At 44.3% G+C, this 16,693-nt stretch overlaps 1 protein-coding gene across 2 annotated transcripts in view; it reads left to right on the top strand.

Moving 5' to 3' along the window:
* Positions 1-16,693, top strand: part of LOC138969362 (glutamate receptor ionotropic, kainate 3-like) — a 96,822-nt gene that overhangs the window by 53,619 nt on the left and 26,510 nt on the right. For both annotated transcript variants that reach the window (XM_070342136.1, XM_070342135.1), the window contains exons 6-10: positions 1,722-2,024; positions 2,659-2,751; positions 3,387-3,515; positions 13,613-13,816; positions 16,417-16,551. In XM_070342136.1, the coding sequence (XP_070198237.1) occupies positions 1,722-2,024; positions 2,659-2,751; positions 3,387-3,515; positions 13,613-13,816; positions 16,417-16,551 (864 nt within the window). The remainder of the gene's footprint in view (positions 1-1,721; positions 2,025-2,658; positions 2,752-3,386; positions 3,516-13,612; positions 13,817-16,416; positions 16,552-16,693) is intronic.

Below are 16,693 nucleotides of genomic sequence, written 5' to 3'. Positions count from 1 at the left end.
CAACATTTTACATATAAAAAGTTTGCTCGTAAGAAATAATATACAAGCATTATTCAACAACCACATACATAAGATAATCTAGAAGTAACAAGAAACATGTTGACAAAGAGCGTACGCGTTGGATAAAGAATGTGAAAATTGTCTGAAATTGGGAATGTAGGCCACTTGATAAACATGTGATACTTGGTTAAAGCAAACACATTGGTATATGCAATTGTGATGTATACTTATGTACTCTCTCTCTCTCTCTCTCTCTCTCTCTCTCTCTCTCTCTCTCTCTCTCTCTCTCTCTCTTTCTCTCACCCTCTCTCTCTCTCTCTTTCTCTCACTCTCTCTCTTTCTCTCACTCTCTCTCTCTCTTTCTCTCTCGCTTACTCTCTCTCTCCCTCTCCTTTCCTATCTCTCTTTCCCTTTTGTATTCTTTGTCCATTCTATTGTCGTGTCCTGTCTCCATTATGCCTTTGCTTTTTGTCAAATATGTATATATGTTTGCACATTGTGTTTGTTTCTCGTTTGTTTTGGTTTAAAAAGTACTTGTCGAAGTCTCGTCGCAAGTTATCGTAATCCATATGTTAAATTCTTCTGCTAGGGTCACCACTATAAGCTTAAGCTTGTTGTTGATCCTTAACATGTATCATGTTCAAATACCTATGAATTGTTGAATAAAGACTGTTTAAACCAAAGCAAACACATACCAAAAATCAACAGCGAGGCTGCTCTCCGTGCACAAAGGTTTTTTTCTGAATACATTTGAACTGACTAGTGGCAATCTGCAGACTTCATTTCTCTCACATTCTTTACACAGGAAGCGACCAGACTGTGGATATTTTCTATGTTTCCAAATGTAAGGTTGCTTTTATCTCGATTTTGTGGTGGTAAACATGATCATTTACACGAGGAACACGGTTCCTTTAACACGATCACAAAGTGATGGTAGGCGATCAAACCGCGGGCAGCTAACGGCCATTCTCTGGGCATTGCAAAACACTCACTAGATAGTCCCTCGGGGGAAAATAGTGCGTTGGTTAGACGACGTAAAAGAGCGCGTGCCCGTGCATTGGAGGATACTCTTGACACTGCATGCGTGGTAACTTGGTGTCAGCGAGGATAATGGCGATCGGTGTTGGAGAGGGGTATAAAGTGACAGGCAGAGGGGTATAAGTGACAGGCAGAGGTTGTAAGGCCAGGGCATGCATGATGTACCGCTATGAGGTGGGTGGCAAGGGTGAGCGACCTTGGCATTACCTGGGTCGAAATACTTGTCGCATTGGTCCTGCTATTTGACGACATGAAATAAACATGCACGCATGCTTTAGAAGGTAATGTTGGCTAGCGATGATATGCTGTTGTTGTTCCTCCCTCCTTCAACCAGCACTTTGGGGACGCTTTTTTCCGGTATACCGGGTTGACGATACTCTGTGACCTTGCTACGCCTACTCTCGTCGTGGGCAAATAAATGATCGCATTAAATCTGGATTCTGGTGGACATACGCTTGGGATTTTAAGTCGAAAGTTGCCCGATTTTCGGTTGTGTGACCCTGACAGCCGGGAAAAAAACCTACCCGTACCACTATAATGAATAGCAAACAGTGAGATTCATCACAATTCTGGCGTAAAATGGTATGGAATGGTATGGTATGGTATGGTATGGTATATGGCATTGTATAAGAAAAATAGATGAAGACCCTTCCAACACTGGAACGTTGAATTCCATTCAACAGGCTCGTGGTCTTGCCATGCTGTCCACACCCCCATACCAGTGGCTGTTCTACGACCCGGGTCACGAGCTGCAAGACATCCTCCTTTTACACGATGACATCGCCCTCAACTTCTCCGTGCTTTCCGTGCTGCCTTTCGACGTCACATCGCCGCGAGCCGGCGTCGGCCATCTTGATTACGCTTACCTAACTGAAGCCTTGTCTCTTGTGACGACAGCTTACTTCAGCATCACGAAGAATGACGTCATAGACATCGTGCAAGATTTCCGGGAAGAGGTTAACGGACTTGTTCGACAGGTGTCGGTGGTAAAAAGTGTTTTGTTTCTTTTCGTGGTTGGTGGCTGTTGTTGAATTACTTGCACAGACAAAATGACAATAAAGTCAATCGTCACGCTCATAAGAAAAATACCTATCTCAGTGTTAGGCAATTTTGTTGTGAAACTACAGGGGAAGCTACTGGAAGGGTATCTATTATGTGTTAGAGAGTACAAACTCTCAGACCGTCGGAAACCATTGCGACGGTAACGTAAGCAAAACTGCCGAGCAGATTGTTCAGAAACCAAAGAAAGTTTTTTGCGTTTGTCTCAAAACATCAAAACATGACATAGGCAATTATCTTATGAGCGTGACGCAATGCTAAATCCTTTTTTCTATATGTTTGCAACTTGTTCTGTACTTTGTAACAGTTATTCTTGTATATTTTCTTTTGTAATTTGTATAATTTTTCGGTAATGTCCATCCACTTGGTGCACAATCCCGGCCTTTTCCCCCCACATAATCCGACTATGGGTAAACTTGCATAAGCTGTTTGAAAAAAATAAAACCGAAAAACATTCCGCAAAAGTGTGTCGAACGATTTGAACATTTATTTTAATTTAACGTGTAATTTTGTTCACTGTATGTTAATAATTATATTGTGTTGCTATTCTTTTTCAACCAGAACGGGACAGGCCACACAGAGTTCAACAGTGAAGGCAAGCGAGACAACTTGACTCTCTACGTCACGGCATTGACAGGCGATCGCATTTTGACGGTACACAGATATTGCTAATTAAACTTTAATTTGTTATTCCCCACCAATTTGCCGAAAAAAAAGTAAATCCAACTTTTTTCGGCAAATTTGTCGGAATGGCCTTTTAAAGTTTCTGCCATTTTAAGAAGATAAATACAATTCTTGGCGCCATCTTTTCCCCACCATAGAACATTTTTGTTAAAGTATCTGCATGTTGAAATACTTATCTCGTACGTTTCGGCGTTTTGACGAATATGGACGCCAAGCGACACCCCTGCCGGTATTATTGTGGAAGACAGTTTGCATACAGTTGAGGAGCTCTCTGTGTTGCCGTTTTATAAGAGTGAACAGTTCTTACAGTTTTTTGTAAATCCATGCCCTGATTTTGGTAGCTGATAGACTTTTAGATAGGCTACTGCAATCAACACATTTATTTCAAATGAGTTTAAAAATTCCAGAATATGACGTTAGCAACAGACGTAAGAGAAGGAGTGTGTGTGTGTGTGTGTGTGTGTGTGTGTGTGTGTGTGTGTGTGTGTGTGTGTGCGTGTGTGTGTGTGTGTGTGTTCCTGTATGTGCCTACACATGTGTATGCGTGTATCAACTATTTCTTGCTAATTGTAGTAGCTTTGTCACTTTGACTGTTAATGTTTCAGTACGGAAGGTGGTGTTCAGACGTGCCAATGTACGGCAGACGTCTCCAACTGAACGGCAGCCCTTCCTACGGGAACAAAAGCAGGCCCTTTCCGCTTAAAGGTCGCACCGCCAAGGTCGTCATGATAGAGGTCAGTGGGTCATGCTGAAGTCAAGGTCACAGTAAAGTAACGACATATGTCCGAATTGGTTGGTGGTTGGTTAGCGCCTGGTGAAGAGATTAAACTAAGGGGCAAATTATACCTGCGCAGAGTCATCGGCGCTGCATGCTGCGATAGGGATTATGACGAGTACTTGGCCTGTTTTCTTCTCACGCAACGTGTAGCGGGCTGGGGGAGAGAAAAAAACAACTCAATAATCTGCAGTGCGTCGTCTGTGCCGCTGACTCTGCGCAGATATAATTTGCCCCTAAGGAACTTTATGTAGAGGGTTGTCTGTGTGGACGTGTAGAAGTTGTGATGAGGTCAAGATCGTGACACGAAGGTTACCGGGTCATGACAATGCCAAGATCATAAGTGCTTGCTGACACGATCAGTTGACTGACTTTCGATTGTTTGTCTTCCTTTCGACAGGAGGGTCAGCCATGTGTTTTTATTATACTCCTTTTTTGTGTGTACCCTTCCAGTTCTGCTGAGCTGAATAAACAGGTGTGAGTCCAAGGTGTTGAAAAATATTCAAACAGGACCGATGAATTTAAAAAAACCAAGAAATTCCTCCGAGGTAGGAAAAACACCCCCGTTGGTCAAAGGGAAATAACCATTCTCACTGCCACCAACTGAGAAGGTTATTTCCCTTTGACCATTAATATGTCCCTCTATAAGTCCTTGTAGAATCTTAATCCACCAATAACTCCCTAACCGTGTGTTTGACTGGTCCCAATTTTTGTAAGGACCGTCTCAGGAATGTATAGAACCTGTTCACCAAGTTTGGTGACGATCGGTCCGTTCATTCTTGAGATCTATATGCGAACACAAACAAACAAACAAACACATGGAGCGAATCCTATACACACCCCTATACCGGGGGTGTAAAAATTGTATCTGTGCTTACGAGTAGTTCGTTTATGACTCACAGGAGGATACCGTTATGCTATGATAGCATTTAAATAAAGATTTCGCGTAACACAAAAACTACGATATGCTCAACTGTCTGTAAATCACACACTACACTCTGCAGGGCTTCTGACTTATTTATTATATTATGTCGATCAATGAAACGCTTCTCCTATCCCTCACTATCTTTTTCCGCTTGAGCATAATTACATAGAACATCATGGAATTGATTACAATCTTATTCGGGCCACTAGATACCGCCAAGATTGATTACACAACACACCAGGTGTTAACGACTTTTCTGTTGAAATTAACGATTTTGCACGAGTGACACAACATGCAAAGAGCCTTCCAGCACAGCTGTTTTATATTGAGTAAGTGTAATATACCTATAATAATACAAATGTATTATTTTATCAAACAAATATCTTGGAAGGATCATGCTTCCAAACCCACCAGATGCACACATAAGACAACTACAACAAATGTGCTTTGAGTTTGTATGGGATAATAAAAGAGACAAAATAAAAAGAACAATGGCTATCCACAAGATAGAAGAAGGAGGTCTAAATATTCCATTCATTAAAGCTTATATCTTTTCTTTGAAGCTTAACTGGATGAAGAAAGTTTTGAACACCACATATAATCCCAAATGGAAAGCAATACTATTCAGAAGATGTCCAAAATTAACAGAAGCATCAAAGTTTGGAGGCAAACTATTTAACGACTGTAGAGTAAATCTGTTTTGGAAAAATGTATTTGAAGCCTATGAGGAAATCCACTTCAAAATAGAGATCAATACATCCGAAGAACTGTTGACAGAACCACTTTTTCTCAATACCAAATTCAAGATTAATAATAAAGTGTTTAATTTTGTAAATTGGACTGAAAATGGTATACAAAATGTCAAAGATTTATTAAAAGAGAATGGAGAATTTCTAAGTTTTAACGAATTTAAAGAAAAAGTACAAGTTGAGACATCCTTTCTTGTGTATTATGGTTGGATCAGCACGATCAAAAGTTATATGCGGAAAAATAAAATTGTTATTGAATCAACAAAATCAATTAACAATAACAAGGCATTTTCTCTTTTTTTATCTGGTGGAAAAAGAGCAAAAATATTTTACGATCATCTCATTAGAAAGGCTGTTAAAAGTGTCCCAAAGGCATGTAAAAGTTGGGAAAACCTCCTTGGCACTGAAATTAACTGGGATAAAATTTTCCATAAAACAAAGAAAATACAAGATGTGAAATATCAATGGTTCCAAATTAAAATAAATAATAGGGTTCTCGTGAATAATTCAATATTGAAGGACATGGGTGTTGTCACAAGTAATGTGTGCAATTTTTGTGAACTGGAAAAAGATACAGTCTACCACTACTTGTGGCAATGTGAACATGTCCAGGTTTTTTGGTCTGAGTTTGAAAAATGTCTGAAAGAAAAATGTTTTAACTGTGACAGACTCAGACTAACACCAACACTGATATTATTGAACCATGAAAACAACATTAAAACGCTGGTTTTGACTATATTTTATTAACAGCAAAGTTCTTTGTATACAAATGTAGAATGAACAAAATTCGTCCTCGCATGCAAATGTGTTTAAGAGAACTATGTAACTTATATCAAATTGATAAATATGCTCACAATATCCTCATGAAGCAAATTCAGTTTATTAAAAAATGGAACCCGTATCAACAGCTAATAACAGTTTGATGACGACTGGTGATGTGATTTGCTATTACAATAGCTGTTAATGCATATTTCGGGATATGTAGCCTATGCTTTGAACATATAACAATACCAACTGCCATGTAGCTTGTCATATGTGTTTAACTCTGTTACTGCTGCAATTTACTATCAGTATAAGTATCAATGCTTTTAATTTGTCATTGTAAATATGTGTTTGCCTGAATAAAAAAATACTGTTGAAGAAAAAAAAATAATATCTTGGAAGGAAGCAACAATAATATTAAGATGATGTCGTAATAGTAAATGACGTCATATTTCTGATCGAATAATCATATATGACGAAGGAGTACCTTGCCACTGCGCACTAATGTAGTGAACTTTAAGTCTTTTATAACGCAAACTTGGGCAATAGCCGTAACACACACACACATACACACACGCGCACACACGCGCGCACACACAAACGCACATACACACACACACACACACACACACACACACACACACACACACACATTGGCGAGACGGTAAAACGTCCTGGGACGTCTTGGCACACACACACGCGCACACACACACACACACACACACACACACACACACACACACACACACACACATTGGCCAGACGGTAAAACGTTCTGGGACGTCTTGGCAAACACACACACGCACACACACACACACACACACACACACACACACATTGGCCAGACGTTAAAACGTTCTGGAACGTCTTCGCTGGGAAACAGCCTGCTGCCAGTGTGGCACAGTTGGCCACGTCACACACGTGTCTGAGGGATGCAGTGCCCTTGCGGAGGAGAAGACTGACGATGTCCAATACAGAACAAAGAAAGCTCTAAACACTGTAACATCTGATTACAGCCCTAGGCTGGTTGAGACTAATCTCTGACGACACTATATCCCCCCCCCCCCCCACCCCCACCTCTCTATGCCCGCTTCCCGGCTATCCGCCCTACCCCTCGACAGCACTACGCACCTCCCCCACCCCCATTTTCTTTCTCCTCCTCCGTCTTAAGAAGAAGATGACTGACGATGTCCAATACGGAACAAAAGAAAACGCTAAACACTGTTGACTTTCTCCGCCGCTAAGCATCACCCGGCGATCGAGCAGTCGTTGGTAATCCTGGCTCCAAGCACACACTTTCTTTTTTTCTTGTTTTTGCTCTTGTCTAGCGTCATCCATTAACTTCATGCAGCGCACCTTGATGATATTGACTGAACGTGGTTGACTGTACCTCTGGGACAGAAGTTCTAAAGTGATCAATGCGTTCATGTGTAAAGGCTACCGCAAGTCAGATAAACCTTTTCTGAAACTACATCTCAAGCAAATATTTGTCGTTGACTCCGGTGTTTAATTAAAAGCCATGGACGACTCCATTAGTCTGATAGATAGAGCAGACGAAGCGTTGTTTTTGAGAATGTTCTTTGTTTGCTTTGGCTCTTTGCTCTCCGTAAAACGGAAAGGCAAAAGCCAAAACATATGAAAACAGAAGAATATTGATTAAAAACATAGGGCATAGAACTAGAAGTCATATCCCAGGGGTGGATCCAGTGGGGGAGGGGGGGGGGGTCTAGAGTTTCCGGACCCCGCCCCCCCTCCCCCCTAGCCTAACAAAATAAATATAAATATTGAAAATATAGAAAAACTGATTCTCAGATTGCACCAGATTGCTCCATTTACCTTGATTTTCATCCAAATTTTCCATAAAAAGAAGTTTGGAAACCCCCCCCCCCCCTCGAAAAAGATGTGATCCGCCCCTGTATCCTTACTGGAGATGATGATGATGATGATGATGATGATGATGATGATGCATAAATAGATCCCTGCGCCTTGAGTCCGAGTCTGGAGATACGCGCGCGATATAAGACTTCACATAACATGATGAGGATTTCACATAACATGATGAGGATGATAACTCTTTATTTTACAAATATGAAGGTTTAATGCGACGCCTTTTCTTACAACCTGTCCTCATATCATCTACAGAACTAAGAACAAGAGGCGAAGCCTTCACGGCTCACGTAAGAAATCGACAAACAGTAACACAAACTCAATCACTCCGTCACACATACACACACACAGTAAGCATAAGTGATACGGTGCAAGAGTGCGAGACACTAGATCTAGATCTGTCTGTCTGTAGCCTACTTACGGGGACACGACAGCCAGATGGCCAGATCGACACTGCGCTTTCGACAGCGCTTCCTCGCGCAGACACTGGAAACACGCTGTGCAGATTAACCTGCAGGAAATCTCCTTTGGTATCTTCTTTATCTATTTTTCTGGGGCTACGAAACCGACCAATGTGAAATCATGAGTCGTCTTCTCCGAATCGGCGAACTGCAGCTCGGTGATAACTGTATCTATACCACAATCCTTCACGCGATCTGACCTAACCTTGACCCCTGACCTGGTCTACATACCACACACGACACAAACCAGTCAGCTGTTTTTACCCCCCCAAAACCCCCCACCACCCGTTTTCTTTGGATACACACTTTAACTACATACGTGCCGACGAAATGTTGATCATTGCTTCAATACTTGAAGCTGTTGCTTGAATAATAACCAAGTAAAATTAGTACATACATACGCACGCACGCACGCACGCACGCACTCACACACGCACAGACAGACAAAAGTTAGCATCGCATAGGCTACACTTACGTGAGCCAAAAAACAATACAAAATAAAATAAACAAACTTACAAATGGGAAAACCGAAAATTTGAGGTGGGGGTTGAGTGCTGGCCGGTGTGAGTTCAAATTCCGACACACGCTTATGTGTGTGTGTGTGTGTGTGTGTGTGTGTGTGTGTGTGTGTGTGTGTGTGTGTGTGTGTGTGTGTGTGTGTGTGTGTGTGTGTGTGTGTGTAAAAGTCATGGTGATCAAAGTAGCAAAAATAGATTAAACAAACTCAGTTAATGGAAAGGGTGACAAAATGTCTTCATTGGTAACCCCCATAGTTGGAATTTCCACACACACGCGACACACGGTGTGACTAAAACAACAGAAGTGGGGTGTAATGGGACTTCAAACAACAGCGGACAGGAAAAAGCACTATTAGTAACACGTGCCATTACTCTGCGGGTTCGATTTTGAAGCAGTCACTGTTTACCTGTCTGCTCGTGCCATGATGTAGTGTGGTGGAGCAAACAGGAACAGATGGAACGCCTGATTACAGCCCTAGGCTGGTCGAGACTAACGTCTGACGACACTATATATATCCCCCCCCCCAACCCCCACCCCTCTATGTCCGCTTCCTATCCGCCCTATCCCTCGACAGCACTACGCACCTCCCCTATCCCCGTATTCCTCCTCCTCCTCCTCCTCCTCCTCCTCCTCCTCCTCACACAAATCTTTTATCCGTTTGGCCGAAGCAAGAGTTCTTTCAGATTTGTACAGGGAAGGGAGCTAACAAGCATAAGTGCATGTCCCTCGTCATCAACGAGCAGGATGATTCTCTCCCTTTGTACGCGAGCTTCTCCGTCCTCTGACAGTTTTGTGGACGTTTAGACGAGCTGAGCACCGACATGCATTTCCCCAGTAAATTCATGACACTCATCGCAAAGAATCCGCGTTGTCTTGTGCAGATTCTGTTTTTCTCTTTACGAATTCTGTTTTAATGACTAACGGTTATGGTCGGTTGCTGTGAAGCATAATTATGCATGTATACCCTTATCGGCATAAATAAAATTAATGAAATATAAAACATCCCTCACAAACTTTGCCTTGCCCAGCAATGGAAAATGTCTGCGTAGAGATCGGGTATTATCAGGTGGAATATCGTGAACAATCGTCAAATTAGTTACGAGGAATAAATCGTTTAGAATAGTTTGTGTTGTTGTTTAGTTTTTTAAATGTGTTCTTGTAATAAACGATGAGCACTGAAAAAGTCTGTGGTTTGCACTATATGAGCAATTGTTGTCTTTATTATTGAAAACTGACTGAGCTGAGAAAGCATACCACACACACACACACATACACACACACACACACACACACACACACACACACACACACACACACATACACACACACACACACATACACACACACACACACACACACACACACACATATATGCACACTCACACACACACTCACACACACACACACACACACACACACACACACACACACACACACACACACACACACACACACACACACAAACAAACACACAACACACAAACAAACAAAATAATCCACTATTTAGTCTACTTGCCAAAAAGAGTACCTGGAAATGTCTGTTCCTGTAAACTTTTATGACGGAAATGTAATCTATAGGGTATGTAGAGTCAAATTAGCTTGGTTGCCTAAAGATGCACTTTGGGAAATTCTCAGAATCCAAGATGGCCGCCCAACGGTCATCTTGAAGATGGTCAATATATAACTTTTGATCCAGATGGGCTAAAGAGTCGTGTAATACCTCAATATAGGGGTTTTTGATGTCAGCGAGTTCATTTCTGAGGTTGGTTTGTCAATCCTGTCAACAGAATCCAAGATGGCCGCCAAGATGGCCGTCAAAATATCTAAAAACACATTTCTCGCCATATCTGGGTTTCTAAAGCAGCTAGATTCATGATCTTAGTGCTGACCATGTTTCCAAAGGCTGGGAAGCCGTTCTGATATCACCCAGATGCAAGATGGCTGCCAAGATGGCAGGTAAACGTCATTCACGCTCAAATCAATCTCACACAAAAATAAGGAAAACGCCATATTGTTTGTCTTTTGTCTGAAAGAACATGTTAGCATCCAGTTAAAGAGGCAACTTTCAGGACCTCAATCAAGTCCATGTGGGAAAGTCCATGTCCTAAAGCAGTTTAGCTGGCACGCCACGACCGAAATAGAAATCTACTGCTCTAGCGTTACAGCAAACAAACGATTTAAACTTTGAAACCATATCTCCTTCTTCATTGTCAGCTTCTTTCTCGTTTTACTGGTCGTCTTCAACAAACTCCTCCTCTTCCGCCTCCTCCTCCTACTCCTCCTCTTCCTCCTCTTCTTCCTCCTCCTCGTCCTCCTCCTCCACCACAGGCTCATGCTCCGTGTAAGGACTGCAGCAGGCATCTCCTCCCTCGCAATAACAGTATTCAGTGCACGTAAGTCTCCCACTGTGGCAACTGCACTTCTTCTCGCTGCACGCTTTCCCCTCGGCGCTGCAACTACAGCTCACGACATCTAAGAGCTGCTGCGGTGCTATCGGCGCATTAGACAGCGATGGTGTTACAGCACCAGATTCATCGACACCCCATCCGAAGCAGCGGATATCATGAGCCTCGGCTGGTGGATCTTTCTGGTCTGCTGCCTTCCACAACATCATCTGCAGATGTGCTCGGAGAGCATGCAGCCTCAGGTTGCAATCTGTTGGTCGTAGCCTCTTCAGAGGTGGTGGTTTCTTCCTGCTCAGATACAGTTTGGATCTTGCACCATTGAGGGACTTGGCCTTCTTCTGACTGTACAGCGCGAGGAAGAATGAGTCGGCAGTGGCCTTAAGTTGGTCATGACTGACGTCTGGCTCCCCAAGGACATCTTGCAGGCCTGGGATGTCGCTGTTTCCAAGCACCTTGAGCGCCGACTTCTTGCCCTTGTAACAGGGGTACGACACGGTGTCGCAGCCCGATAAGGCGTGCATGCCGAGTAGCTGACCACACTTGTCCCCCAATTTGTCCACTGCTGCGCGAATGTCAAGCACCGTGCCGTCCCACTTCTCCATCTGGATGCTCTTCTGTATCCTCTTCCTCCATGCCCAGTACACGAGAAGGACGAACACATCAGTGTCGTCACACAGCACCCTGATCGTCTCCGACCCGCCTGCTGCAGCCTTCAGCATGTAGCTGCACAGCGTGATATCCGCCTCCTCATGAGTGACAAGACAATCGAAACTGCTGACAAGCTCCACGTTGTTCTGCAGAGGATATCCACAGAGGATGTTGCTGAGGAGGCGTTTGTTGTTGGCGTTCTTCATGATAGCTTCTCTGTGTGGGAGGGGGGTTGTGGGTGTCAGACGGAAGTCCTTTGATCCTTCCCCTGCCCTCCTCATCCTCTCGTGGTCCTTCGCAGTTGGCTGATTCTCATGGTACCTGTCAAACAACACCAGTTTCTGTGCTGCTGGAGGATAGCGGCTCAGTCGAGCGCCGAAACTCGCGACAAGATCTCCTGCTGTCCCCGCAACAGGTCACACAACATGGTACAGGAGCTGGCTGGCGTCGACCAGCACCACGTCTGGTGCAGGTGCGTTGTTTACCGGCACACCAAGACACTTGACGAGCACAGCCTTGTCTCCTTTCCTCAAACACCCGAACTCGTCGATGAGAGATGGAGGTACGGGACTGAGTTCGTACTTGAAGATGTCTGTCGCCTTCACACCACGTTGTTGCCCAATGATCTGAAGCCGTACGAATAATGTTTCAATGTCAAAGATGGCCTTGTCTTTCACAACCACTACTTTTTTCATCTCCTGCATGGTCTTCACTTTCCTCTCGATCGGGCCATGGAATGTGCCGTGAAGCGAAGCGGCGAACTGCTCACTTTGAGTGCTGCCGATCTTCAGTGCATCTTGGACATTTACTTTTGCTGGCGCGATCTGCCCGTTGACGATGTTGTACAGGTCAGTGGAATCAACAATGAGAGGGTGCGAGTGCTTCTGCAGTTCCTCTGCAATCTTCGTCCGGTCTGCTGCGTCCATCGCTCGTCTTCTTTTACCTTCCTCTTTGTGCTTGCTCTCCTTCTTGTCCGTCCCCACCATCGAGACCCATCGGCTTTTCTGAAAGTTGCCTCTTTAACTGGATGCTAACATGTTCTTTCAGACAAAAGACAAACAATATGGCGTTTTCCTTATTTTTGTGTGACATTAATTTGAGCGTGAATGACGTTTACCTGCCATCTTGGCAGCCATCTTGCATCTGGGTGATATCAGAACAGCTTTCCAGCCTTTGGAAACATGGTCAGCACTAAGATCATGAATCTAGCTGCTTTAGAAACCCAGATATGGCGAAAAATGTGTTTTTAGATATTTTGACGGCCATCTTGGCGGCCATCTTGGATTCTGTTGACAGGATTGACAAACCAACCTCAGAAATGAACTCGCTGACATCAAAAACCCCTATATTGAGGTATTACACGACTCTTTAGCCCATCTGGATCAAAAGTTATATATTGACCATCTTCAAGATGACCGTTGGGCGGCCATCTTGGATTCTGAGAATTTCTCAAAGTGCATCTTTAGGCAACCAAGCTAATTTGACTCTCCGTACCCTGTAGATTACATTTCCGTCATAAAAGTTTACAGGAACAGACATTTCCAGGTTTCATACATGACATAGAAGGCTGGCTGGTAGACTAATTGCAGTCTTGGATTTTTGACAACAATAATATACACTAACACGATTGAATAACTTCTCTTTCCTTTCGTTCCTCGTGCACTGTCCTTAACAAAAGATTTGTTTTTGGTTTGACACAGGAGAGGCCTTTCACAATGCTGAAGCGGGACTACATCATGCGGAAAGGCAACGATCGGTTCAAAGGCTTCGCTATCGACCTCATCCGCGAGGTGGCTGGCATGCTCAAATTTGACTACGAGATCTACTTGGTGCCAGACGGCAAGTTCGGATCCAAGTTGGACTCTGGAGAATGGAACGGCATGATAGGGGAGCTGCTTGCCGGGGTGAGCTAACATGATAGGGGAGCTGCTTGTCGGGGTGAGCTAACATGATAGGGGAGCTGCTTGTCGGGGTGAGCTAACATGATAGGGGAGCTGCTTGCCGGGGTGAGCTAACTTGATAGGGGATCGGAGCTGCTTGCCGGGGTAAGCTAACATGATAGGGGAGCTGCTTGCCGGGGTGAGCTAACTTGATAGGGGAGCTGCTTGCCGGGGTAAGCTAACATGATAGGGTAGCTGCATGCCGGGGTGAGCTAACATGATAGGGGAGCTGCTTGTCGGGGTGAGCTAACATGATAGGGGAGCTGCTTGTCGGGGTGAGCTAACATGATAGGGGAGCTGCTTGCCGGGGTGAGCTAACTTGATAGGGGATCGGAGCTGCTTGCCGGGGTGAGCTAACATGATAGGGGAGCTGCTTGCCGGGGTGAGCTAACTTGATAGGGGAGCTGCTTGCCGGGGTAAGCTAACATGATAGGGGAGCTGCTTGCCGGGGTGAGCTAACATGATAGGGGAGCTGCTTGCCGGGATGAGCTAACATGATAGGGGAGATGCTTGCCGGGGTGAGCTAACATGATAAGGGAGCTGCTTGTTGGGGTGAGCTAACATGATAGGGGAGCTGCTTGCCGGGGTGAGCTAACATGATAAGGGAGCTGCTTGCCGGGGTAAGCTAACATGATAGGGGAGCTGCTTGCCGGGGTGAGCTAACATGATAGGGGAGCTGCTTGCCGGGGTGAGCTAACATGATAGGGGAGCTGCTTGCCGGGATGAGCTAACATGATAGGGGAGCTGCTTGCCGGGGTGAGCTAACATGATAGGGGAGCTGCTTGCCGGGGTGAGCTAACATGATAGGGGAGCTGCTTGCCGGGATGAGCTAACATGATAGGGGAGCTGCTTGCCGGGGTGAGCTAACATGATAGGGGAGCTGCTTGCCGGGGTGAGCTATCAGGAATTGACGAACTCCGGAAATAACTAAATAACTCTGTCTCTGCATCTACTACAGGAACATAATATTTCGTTTCCAGCCCTTTCACACGTTTCGATCTTTCAATAGAAGATTGTCGGAAATAACTCTATTTCTAAGAGCTATCTGGTATCTGCTACAGGAAATTATTATTCTGTGTCCAGCCCTTTCGCACGCTTCAATCCTTGAATAGAAGGTGTTCGGAAATAACTCTGTCAGGTTTGTATGGGTTATGAAAGACTGAAAACTCTTGCTTTTATTGAGGCAAACTTTCAACAAGTGCTCCTTGCATACGTGTTTCAAACACACCCATCGCTAGTGCCAGGCTCATCAGGGGCGGATCACATCAATTTTAAGGGGGGGGTTTCCAAATTCCTTTTAGGGACAATTCCACGACAGGCGACAGGTGGAATGCCCCCCCCCCCCCCCCGAAAAATGTTGATAAAAACAAAGAAAATTGAGCAATCTGGTGCAATCTGAACTATGAAACTTCCCCCAAAACACCTTCCAAAAAGTACATTAAAGAAGACAAATTTGGAGTAAAATAAAGACAGTTGTCCGGTCTGGTGCAACCTGAGCAAGAAAATTACCCAACTACTTTCCAAAACCATCACTAAGAAGACAAAGGCCGGCTCCTAGGGGAGTCCGGGGGCATGCTCCCCCGGAAGTTTTTTGATAAAAATCAAGGAAAATGGAGCAATCTGGTGCAACCTAAGCCATCAGTTTTTCTTTGTTTTCAAATTTTATTTTCTCATTCTTTTTTCTTAGGCTAGGGGGGGGGGGGGGGGGGGGGGGCTGGGGTCCGGAATCCCCGGAAACCCCCCCTGGATCCGCCCCTGCTCATGATGTCACGTGGGAAAGTTTGACTCACTAAAAGCAAGGGTACTCACTCTTTCACAACCCATACAAACCCGACAGAGTTATTTCCCAACGTCTTCTATTGAAAGATTGAAGCGAGTGAAAGCTTCAGAGGGCTGGAAAAGGGATACATGTATTAGTTTCTTGTCGCAAATGCCACATAACTATCGCATGCACAGTCACTTCAACTATAGCATGGTCTGTCGCAAGTTGTCGCAAAATGCTCAAGCCATGTCGCAAAAGATGCGACAAGTGCATAACCTGTATTTATGACAAGGATTCGCGAGGGGGTAATGTGAAGAGGGTTAGGGGGAGGGGGGGGGGGGTGAGTGGAGGGGGAAAGTTGGGGGACGCGGGAGGGACTAAAAAAGGAGAATGACAGGAAGCGGTTCTAGGTTACACGCAAGAGACGAATATAGACATTAAAAACAGATGACCTTTACCTTGATGCGATAATCATTGCCTCGCTTGTGGCTACTCTCCAAGCGGTAGCACCTCTTGCGAGCGAAATCTTAAAAAAAAAATATATATATATTTGTTTGTCTGTGCACTTAAACGACGCTGAGTCGACATATCTGTGACTGTAACGTATTCTTTTGTCAATAACAAATGTTCAAACAACTGACCTTTCTTGTTTTGTTTTTTTTGAATTTTGGAACGCTGGCAGTCTCTTTGGTTTAGGATTTACCTTAATGCGTTTTGAATTCCTACCAACTAAAACCACAGCAGAACCTTGATTTCACTGACGCTTACTTGTTTACGTCCTCTTACTACACGACCAATGTAGAACGCCACGATGTCCGTAGCCTCGCTGAGCATCAACTCGGACAGGGAGGAGGCGGTGGACTTCACCAAGCCCTTCATGACCAGGTACATCAACGTGCTCATGAGGATGCCCACGCGGGAGACGTCGTACTTTGAGGTCAGTGCTTAGACATTTGTGACCCTCCACCACGGAATGAGTCGCATGTCACCTTTGCATGATTTTCATATTTTTACATTTTCCTAAAGAGTTTGTTATGCTCTATCCAGTGGTCAAAACCGTTTTAGAAAAGAGCGAAAAC

This window comes from Littorina saxatilis, linkage group LG6 (genome assembly GCF_037325665.1).
Source record: "Littorina saxatilis isolate snail1 linkage group LG6, US_GU_Lsax_2.0, whole genome shotgun sequence".
Lineage (NCBI taxonomy): Eukaryota > Metazoa > Mollusca > Gastropoda > Littorinimorpha > Littorinidae > Littorina > Littorina saxatilis.
The sequence above is the reverse complement of the archived record's forward strand: the minus strand, read 5'-3'. Positions and strand labels throughout refer to the sequence as shown.